Here is a 10,635-nt window from a genome sequence, read left to right as displayed (position 1 = left end):
GTCAGATTTGTCATGCAGATCTGGCAACCCGGTCTGTATTTATGATGAATGTGACAGCAAAATGTGCATTTTATTTATGGAAATGGAATATATTAAACTTTGAGTTTTGACATTTGGATATCATCAACGCTACTTCAGTATGTTTTTGTCTGGCATGGCTAGTTTTGTCATGCAGATCTGGTTATACCTGAGCTATGTTTATGATCAATGTATAACAGTGACTGTAAAATGTGTATTTAATAGAGTTGGGGTACTCGGACTTGTACTCGGACTCGAGTCCGGTCTCGAGTTCAATTTCTAGCAGACTTGGACTTGTCACGGATTCGGATGCATTTTGACTCAGACTTGACTCGGACTCAAGCTTTTCGGACTCGGGAATAATTGCCGAGTCCAGGGACAGTTGACGGAAATTTTACTGACTCGATGCATTATTACGAAAGTGACATTCAGTATTCGCACGTGTTTAGAAGTCTTGCCAGAACTTGAAAGCCTGCTGGTTTCTTTGCATACACAAACACCCAAAGCGTGCTCACCGAAAACACCTCTCAGTCAGCGTGCAAATAAGTTTTCTTTTGCATGGTATTGCTACACACTTACATGAAAAGTTACGTCAAAATGCACCGTCTTGGAGAGTATTAATGCAAATGCGGTTGGTTTTGTCTTGAGTGAATTTAAACAGTTGGGAGAAATACAGATGTGTCACAATATATGATCTGTGCATCCGGTCTTAAAGTGACAGCAACGTAAACCTGCTGCAGCAGACTGTCATATTATATTTACCTGTTTTATCTCCTTATTCAAATTTTTTTTATATGTTTTATATAAGTTTTCTGAGGGGAAAAATGTCAGAAGTGTGGGATTTAAACTCATGATCTTGAGCTGAGGGGAAAAGGGAGAATGCCATTTCTTATCAAAATTGTCAGATTTTATTTTGGAATTGTGAAAACAAAGTCAGAATTTTGAAATATAAACTCAAATTTACTTTTTCTTTTTTACGGACTTGAGTCTCACCCCATTTTGGACTCGGACTCGACTTAGGTGGACTCGACCCAACACTATTATTTAATGTATGGAAATTACATATTGAGTTTTGGTGTTTGGGATATTATCATTGGCGCTACTTTGGGATGTTTTTGACAGCATGGACTAATTTTGACACATATCTGGCAACCCTAACTGTATTTGAGCTGTGTTTATGATCAAGGTACATAGCAGTGACTGTATAATGTGTATTTTATGAATGGAAAGACATGAGTTTTGACATTTGCATGTTGTCATTGTGCTACTTCTGTCATGCAGATCTGGCAACCCCAGCTTTATTTGATTTACCCTTTATTTACCCTGGCACATAACAATGACTGTAAAATGTGTAGAAAATGTTATGTATAGAAAGGACATATTCTGAGTTTTGATATTCAGGATATTGTAATTGTGCTAGTTTTGTCACACAGATCTGGCAACCCTGGCTGTATCTGAGCTGCGTTTATGATCAATGCATATAACAATGACTGTAAAATGTGTATTTTATGTATGGAAATGACATTTTGAGTTTTGATATTTGGGATATTGTCATTGCACTACTTTGCAATGTTTTTGACTGGCATGAGCTAGTTTTGTCACACAGATCTGGCAACCCTGGCTTTTTGGAGTGGAACAGACACTTTCAGTTTAAAACTGTAGAGTATGTTTTCCAACTTAAAGGGATGGTTCGGAGTAGAATTGACTTCATTGCTATGCACTCCGAAGCCCATCTAAATACCCCATCCGAAGTTATTTTTACCTTAGTCAAACATTTATGGAGATATTAGAGTTTTTCGAATTGCTCGTTACAGGAGTGAATGGTACATGTGATGTATCTCGTAAATTGCTCCACTAAACGTGCAAGTAATCTTACCAAACTTGTACAGTAGTGTAAATAGGTTATGTACTCATAAAACGCTGCATCGGAACATTTGTAAGTCCACCATGAGTGTTTTAAAAACATGTTTTACCCGAGAACTACTAATCTCAGAAACTACAAGTCGACGTCACTTTGAAAAAAGCACGTAAAAGTCCTCCTACAAGTTGACATGCACACAGATGTAGTAGGAGGACTTTTACGTGCTTTTTTCAAACCAGGGAAGTGACGTCGACGTGTCGCCATTTGTAGTTTTTGAGACTAGTAGTTCTCGGGTAAAACGTGTTTTTAAAACACTCATGGTGGACTTACAAATGTTCAGATGCAGCGTTTTGTGAGTACATAACCTATTTACACTACTGTACAAGTTTGGTAAGATTACTTGCACGTTTAGTGGTGCAATTTACGAGATACATCACATGTACCATTCACTCCTGTAACAAGCAATTCGAAAAACTCTAATATCTCCATAAATGTTCGACTAAGGTAAAAAATAACTTCGGATGGGGTATTTACATGGGCTTTGGAGTGCATAGCAATGAAGTCAATTCTACTCCGAACCATCCCTTTAACTAAATGATTTATTTCTATAAAATGGAAAACCACAGTGGAGACTGTGTCGTGATGGGCAAGTAATGTATTCAGTGCATAAATACTGGTCAACAATGTAAACACAACAGCTAAAAATGTCAGTTTCTTACCCAGTACGCATCTCCATAGAGAGGTCCCACCATAACCATGAAGAGGGGCTGCTGCAGCAGGGCCACCACTGCACTAATCATAGACTGCAGCCCGGTAAGCGTGCCAAAATGATTGGACGGGTACCTGTGAGAGATAGAGACATTTAGTTTGACTGAAGTCTGCATGCGACTTAATTTTAAAATTGTAATGGGCGTTGTTGCATTGAAAATGACAGGCGTAAGTGTGATTTAATTATGGTTTAGCGACATAATGCACGCTACTAGGTTTTCATTTCCCTATACACTGAGGTATACCTCACACAAACAGGGCAAACCTGATCCAGTGAAGTGTATTTTGATAACCATCTGATTTTATAAGTCTGTACTTGCCAGTGCGATTATGTAACAGGTTTAATGAAGGCAAATGAACAGATACTTTACTGTATATGTGTTTGTACTCACACAGCAGCATACAGTCCTCCACAGCAGGAGTGAATGAAACCTCGTACCATAGTATGCAAAATAAACGTCAGAATCTGGATGAAGAAAACGAGAGATATAAGCACATTTCCATTTACAATAATCAAGCCAGTTCTAATGCAAATAAACTCATGTGCCAAAGTTAGAGCTCAGCGAGATAAAAAAAGAAGGAAAAAAAAAAGAAGTGCATTTAAAGCCCATTCACATCAAGAACAATAACTAGAAAGAGCTATGAAGTATGCTTAAGCTCTTTAAATTAAGGATTGATTCTGACTGGCTATCAATGTTTTTATCATCATCTAGAAAAAACAAAAATAGTTTTATAAAACCATCAAAACTTATGAAAAGTTATAAAACTACATCTTTATTGGGTAACTCTTCATTTTAAGGACCAATTCTCACTCTTAACTAGTCCTTTATTAGCATGCATATTAATAGTTACCCAATGACTGAACATATTTTAGATCCCTTAACTATTAATATGCAGCAAATAATGAGAATTGATCGCCAAACATAGCTATCGTCCTTGGTATTAAAAGTCCTTTATTAAAGCAGTAGTTCACTTCCAGAATAATTAGTGTCTGATTCGCTAATACTGTCAAAAACACACAAGGATTACATATAAACACATTTGGTTATGTCTAAAGTAAAAGTGAACAGTTGAGAGAAAAATGGATGCAGGAAGTGCAGCTCTTAAAGCGACAGAACTATACATGCTGCCAATTAGCATTAAAGGGACAGTTCACCATATAAAAAAATTACTCGCTCACATATTGTCCTTAACCTCTATTAATGTTTTTCTTGTGCTAAACACAAAAGATATTTTGAAGAATGTGAATAACAGTAGCTGGTTCCCACCAGCTTTGATAATGGGAAAAAATAAATAAAATGCTATGGAAGTAACTGGAGACCAGCAACTGTTTGGGTACCCACAATCTTCAAAATAAGTTATATTCAACATGTTTATGTTTAAAAAATCTTGATAGTGAGTAAATGACAGAATTGTCATTTTTAGGTGATGGTAGGCTAATAAAACAAAACACTATGAAAAATCACTCACTGCTTTTAACTGAAGAACTTTAATAGAGTTGCTTTAAAAAGAGTCAATGTATAATTCATGTATACAGCGTTTTATTTTTCTATTTGTTAATTAAATATCTTGAATGCTACTGATAAATACACCTACTGCACCTGAAAATTAAAGCACTGTTTATTTGTATATTATGTGTATTTGTAACATTTTTTTTAATAACAAAGACAAAATAAAGAAGAACAATGACAAAGATTTTTATCTTCACCTACTTTGGCCTAAACATCTGCCATTCTTTTTATTTTCTATTTTGTTAACTTTTAAGGCTTTGGTTTTAAAATGGGGAAATTAGTTTGGCTGTACAGCTCAGACAACTTATAAAATCATGAATTGTGATAATTCTGAAAGAATTCACGACATGATATTTTTTGCCATATCGCCCACCCCTAGTTTCAGCTTTGCCATCATAGGATTTTTTTTTAAGTTACTTGTAATAATATTTCACAGTATTACTTTTTTACTGTATGTTTGATCAAATAAATGTAGCCTTAATAAGTATCAGATTCTTCTTTCAAAAACAATTTTAAAAAGTCATATTGGAAAAATTAAATCATTAACAATCTGAGCTCATTAGTCTGCTTACAGTATTGCTTTATAAAGGGACTGAACTCATTCCATAAATGATTAACTTCAGAGTTATTGAACCGAATCAACATTGAACTGATTTCAACTGAAAAACTGTTTACTACTGTCCTTTTTTTTACAGCAGAACTGAACTTTGTTTGCATTATTGAAACATCCTTTCCTCTTTAACACTTTAAAGCTGCTTTGACACAATCTGTATTGTATAAAGCACTGTACAAATAAAGGTGACATGACTGTGAGGTAGATCATGTTGTTACCTGTAGAGGCAGGTTATCTACGAGTGAGAGGATTCCAAACAGAATTAGCAGCACATTTGTGAAGATGAAGGCTCTCATGGCATTGGTCAGCTTCTGGATCTTTCTGTCACGCTTCGGCACCGCAACAGCCCTGACAGGAGACAAGAAGTCAAAGACGATATTTTATGGAGTCATCAGGAGTAGTTCACTAAACAAACATTTTATATGACAATTTCTAAACTTTTTTAACCTTAAACGCTTCTTCTTTAAACTGCATTTTACAAGTTTAAACTTGGGAGAACCATTGAAATGTTTTCCTCAAGAAACGAGTTCTTTACGACTGAAGAAAGAAAGACATTAACTAGGGATGCACCACAATAAAAATTCTTGGCCAAACCTATTTTTTTTGTATTTTGCCTTTTTTTTTTTTCACCATTCCATAAATTAAATAGCCAATATTTGCTTTTCACAGTTTTGTCTTGCTTTTCAAAGAAAATAAATCAATTGCAAAAAACAATTTAAAAATATTTACTTAACACTAAATATGTCTTACATTCTAGTAGACATTATAGCCTACCAACAAAGCACAATTTAACTAATTAATAATTAATTAATAAGTTAGTAAAATAATATTATTTGGCCATTTTTAAGACCCCCTTCTTGAATCAGGCATGTGTTTTTAATGTACAAATAAATGCAACCTTGCTGAGCAAAGGAGAATGTTAGAATAAATGTATTAATAGAGCTGTTGGAATGACTGTTAAAAATTACAATGCTAACATTTATAAATGTTGACTTTTATTTTGGCGGAAACCCGCAAGACCACCTCAGTACTACTTATTGCTGACAGCAGCAGATTTATGAATGATTCTTATCACTTTGGCTAAGGAGCTCATGCAGCGCTGTCAGAATACATACAATTGGTGTGTGTATTAGACAACCTAACGTTCTTCAGTTTATTGACTAATGGTTTAAGGCCATTTGGTGATTTCAGTCATCATACAGTAACCTTTCTCTTCTCATGGAAGACATGCGATGCGCTTCTAAACAGTGCTTGGAATGATTTTTCTTTTCTTTCTCGGACAGTTTTAAGTGCTTACACACTGCCCACATGTTTGCTGCATTAGTGCACGCCTCTATTTGATTGCGTCACGCCATTGTTTGGTAGAATTTATTCAGCCTTTTTGCTTATTCTGCCAAATGTCATACGTTATTACTGAGAGCAGAAGAACTTGAATTTCTTACTCTTTTTCTCCCCGCACCGTCTTCTGATCAACTTCGCACTCTTTCATCTTCCAGTCCATGATGTATCCAATCAGAGGACAGGTGACCAGACACAAGAGCTGCAGCGTGCCAAAGATGGATGAATAGAAGTTCACTGAAAGTTAAAATGCATGCATCTGTCATGTTTAGATTGCCCTCAAACATTTATGGCAGTATCAGACTAGTGAAGGTTAATCTCACCTTTCTCCTCAGCCTTAAACTCCAGTTCCTCAGAGGCTAAACGAGACAGAAATGCTTTTTAAGAAAAGTCAGCTTTAATGGATACAGAAAGAGCGTGTGCGATTTGTAGCTCGGCTTACGGTTCGGATCGCCGCGGGTGATGTGGAACTCGACCATCTTGTTCATGGCTCCCATGAAGAAGATGATTCTCAGCTGAGTCATTCCCATAGTGATCAGACTCCACAGAAAGATGGGAGAGAACACAGAGCGCCGGAACGGGACCGAAGCTGAGAAAGAGATTTCCAGGAGTTCGTATGTTATATTTCACATCAGCAGCTATACGTTCACACATTAGTAACAAACGCTCGCAAAATGTATCACTAGCTCTCAAGGAGTCTCACATTGCGTATCCTGAGGTAACGCCAGCGGTTTCTCGGTTTCTCCCGTCACCTCTTCAACTGATAATTTGTGGTTTTCTGATTGCTTCATTTTCCTATTAAAAATGAAGAAATAAAGAATTGTTTTTCAGAAATCAAGACAATTTCATGGAATCTCCACATTATCCAGAGCTGGTAGTATAACAGATTACATGTAATCTGGGTTACGTAATCAGATTTAAAAAAAATTAAGTACTTGCAATTATCTTAAATTCAGGGTTCCCACTTTAAACCAAGTCTAATTCCCTGACTTTCACCTTCCATTTGCAAGCAGTATTTATTTGTTCACAGAAGTTTTTAGTCCAAAACACACATATACATTACTATTTAGGGGCCTAGCACTGAAGGTGCGAATGCACCTATTGGAACCGTTGGCGTTCTTCTTGATCTACTCTTGAGTTTATGGCAGCACATAGAACCGCTTGAGGGAATCTTGTGAAATTTGGCACACTGATAGAGGATAGCCTCAACATTAATCACAGAAAATTTAGAGTTTCTAACTCATACGCTCTAGCGCCACCACTTGTCCGAAGTTTCACTCATGTTTATGCAAATAACTTTTGAATTGTAAGGCACAAAAGGAAAATTCCAAGATCATAAGGTTTAGTTTTTCTTTTTCTAACTCGTCCAAGACGGTTTGTCTGATTTTCACCAAAATTGGTTCAGATCATCTTCAGACCACGCTGGCAAAAAGTTATGGAATTCAAGTTGATTAGTCAAACCGTTCTCGAATAACACGCAAACTAATTCTACGAAAAGCACGCAAAAATGTATGTGAGCCTATATCTCCACAACAGTTTGGCATATTGAGACCAAACTTGGTGTGTGTTATAATAAGCATGACCTGAGACTACCTGCAGTGTTTCAGCACAATGCTACCTAGTGTTCAGGAGACATGAAAAATGACTATTTTAGCTTCTAACTTCGTATGGGTTTGGCCAATTTTCATGACCTGTAGTGAATGGATCGTTTTAAGTCCAAAACACATATATACTACTATTAAGGGGCCTTAGTGCTGACGTGCTTATTCTTCTTCTGAGTCTATGGCACCACACAGAACCGCTTGCAGGAAAGTAGTGAAATTTGGCACACTGATAGAGGACAGTCTCAACATTAACCATAGCAAATCCTTGGCTTAAAGCCAAAAATTCCAAAATCATAGTTTTTTTTTCTATTTGTAATAGTTTGTAAAACCTACTTTTTCAAACTTGCCTAGACGGTTTGTCTGATTTTCACCAAAATTGGCTCAGATAATCTTCCCACCATGCTGGCATAAAGTTACGGGATTCAATCTGATTAGTCAAACCATTCTCGAATAACACAAAAATGCATGTGAGCCAATATCTCTACAACGGTTTGGCGTTTTGAGACCAAACTTGGTGTGTGTGATAATAAGCATGACCTGAGGCTACCTGCAGTGTTTTGGCACAGTGCCACCTAGTGGTCAGGAGATATGAAAAAATGGCTATTTTTGCTTAAAACCTCATAAGGGTTTGGCCAAAAATCACATGGATTCAGTGAGTCGAAACATACCCAATTTTACCATGTCAGTCATTTTGGGGCGTCAGCCATATTGAATTTTGTCAAAAAATGCTATACTGTTACGAAACTTGGTATGAGTCTTCAGCACCATGCCCTGAAGGTACTCAAAAAGTTAGGGGGCAGTGCCACCTTGTGGTCAAAAATTAAAGACATTTCTAAAAAAAGCTAATAACATTTGATTAAATTGGCAATTTTAATAAATGGACCCCCCCCAAAAAAAAAAATCCATGATAGTCCATGACTTTGGACAAAATAAATATACAATTCCCTGACTTTCAATGTCTGGAATAGACCTTTTAAAATTCCATGATATTCCAGAAATTCCATGACCAGTGGGAACCATGTACATTAAAATCCTCATAATCAGACTACCGTTACTTTTTTTTATTGATTACATGACATAATATTCCCAGAAGACCGATAAGTCTTTTAAAATGTTCCTTTCTAAAATAACTTGCATTACTTTAAGCAGTTTATTTTGACTGATGTTTTATTTTACAGTTTTATGATTTAAACTCATTAACCCCCTGCGGTTTCCTTTGCAAAGCCCAGTTTAGTAAACATTAAAGGCAGTCAATGTTGTTGATAACAACGAATGGAATGTATTTTCTTACTCTTTGTATTTTTTATATCAGTATGGTACAGGACAACCCTATTTAAATTAGTGTAATAAACACCGTAATCGGTAATGGATTAAAATTTGTAAGTCATCTACCCAGCTCGGATGCCCTCTCAAAGAGATTAATGCTTAGGCTGGCCATTGTTTAGTAACATTACTTGTCCGTTTTAGAGGTTTATATAGGTTAACAAGACTTGTACTAACATCTCGATCTCTTCTTGTGAAGCAAACCCTTCTTTTGGCCAGTTCAGGAAGCAGTTGAGAAAGACCAGACCTGCCAGGCCTGCCCACATCCACATGATAACAGTAAACGACACCCCGGCATCATATATCAGCTGGAGAAAGAGAGAGACAAACAAAGAGGAGATGTGATATTAATGAGTTTTTCGCATTTGTATGACATGCATGATTGAATGGTGAAAAAAGAAGAAGATTGCGCCTGTCTGCAGCATCTGGTTGATGGTTTTAAGTCTGAATGAGGTTGATGAAAGTGTGTCAGCTTCACAAAATCTATTTAGGTCAACATGTACTACACTATCATTCAGTAGTTTAGGATCTGAAAGCTTTTTCCCCCCTAAAGAAATTGCGTCCATTCAGCAAAGATGCATTAAATTGATCAAAAGTGTCACATTTATAATGTTTCCATTTAAAATAAATGCTGTTCTTTTGAACTTTCTATTCTGTGAATCCTGAAAAATAAAATGTGCCACAAATGATAATCAGAAATGTTTCTTGAGAAGCAAATCAGCATTTTAGAATGATTTCTGAAGGATCATGTGGCACTAAAGACTGAAGGCTAGAAGACTAATGATGCTGTAAATAGCTTTGATCACTTTAAAATGTATTACAATAGAAAACAGTTTAAATTCTAATATTTAAAAATTGCTTAAAGGAGAAGTTCACTTCCAGAACAAAAATGTACAGATAATGTACTCACCCCCTTGTCAACCAAGATATTCATGCCTTTCTTTCATCAGTCGTAAAGAAACTGCTTTTTGGAGGAAAGCATTTCAGGATTTCTCTCCATATAGTGGACTTTTATGGTACCCTGAGTTTGAACTTCCAAAATGCAGTTTCAAAGGGCTCTAAACATTCCCAGCCAAGGAACATAGGTTTTATCTAGAGAAACGATTGATATGCTTTTAAACCTCAAATGCTCGTCTTGTCTAGCTCTGTGTGAAATCTGTGTATTCCAGTTCAAAAAAGTAGGTCAAAAAACTCCCATCTCATTTTCTCCTCCAACTTCAAAATCATCCTACATGGCTGTTTTACCTTTTTGTAAAGGGCGTTTGATCTTCTTTGGACGTTCACTTTTTAACACTGGGTCGGTACTTCTTCAGCGATGTAGGATGATTTTGAAGTTGGAGGTGGAGATGGAATCAACTCCATTTAGAATGACTGTCCCAATAGTCCAATTTAGCGGTGACATTACCATTAAATACGATTTTTTTTAGATTGTTTTTTGCCGACAAACAATTTCACAGAGAGAAAAGTCACGAAAAACAGCCAAGTGGAATATTATCTCAAAATTAAATTAGAAAGACGATATTCTTTAATGAAATAGTGATATTATAATGATCAGGGGATGGCGCTAAACACATATTCTTGTTTATTATGTGAGTTTTT

General features: G+C 36.2%; 1 protein-coding gene across 1 annotated transcript in view; it reads right to left on the bottom strand.

Moving 5' to 3' along the window:
* Positions 1 to 10,635, bottom strand: part of slc43a1a (solute carrier family 43 member 1a) — a 35,809-nt gene that overhangs the window by 2,451 nt on the left and 22,723 nt on the right. Inside the window, exons 7-14 of the mRNA XM_073820551.1 lie at positions 9,214 to 9,344; positions 6,813 to 6,904; positions 6,552 to 6,698; positions 6,433 to 6,468; positions 6,214 to 6,346; positions 4,990 to 5,119; positions 3,040 to 3,113; positions 2,599 to 2,722 (exon numbers count right to left, since the gene is read on the bottom strand). Coding sequence (XP_073676652.1) covers positions 2,599 to 2,722; positions 3,040 to 3,113; positions 4,990 to 5,119; positions 6,214 to 6,346; positions 6,433 to 6,468; positions 6,552 to 6,698; positions 6,813 to 6,904; positions 9,214 to 9,344 — 867 coding nt within the window. The remainder of the gene's footprint in view (positions 1 to 2,598; positions 2,723 to 3,039; positions 3,114 to 4,989; positions 5,120 to 6,213; positions 6,347 to 6,432; positions 6,469 to 6,551; positions 6,699 to 6,812; positions 6,905 to 9,213; positions 9,345 to 10,635) is intronic.

This window comes from Garra rufa, chromosome 16, assembly GCF_049309525.1.
Source record: "Garra rufa chromosome 16, GarRuf1.0, whole genome shotgun sequence".
NCBI lineage: Eukaryota > Metazoa > Chordata > Actinopteri > Cypriniformes > Cyprinidae > Garra > Garra rufa.
The sequence above is the reverse complement of the archived record's forward strand: the minus strand, read 5'-3'. Positions and strand labels throughout refer to the sequence as shown.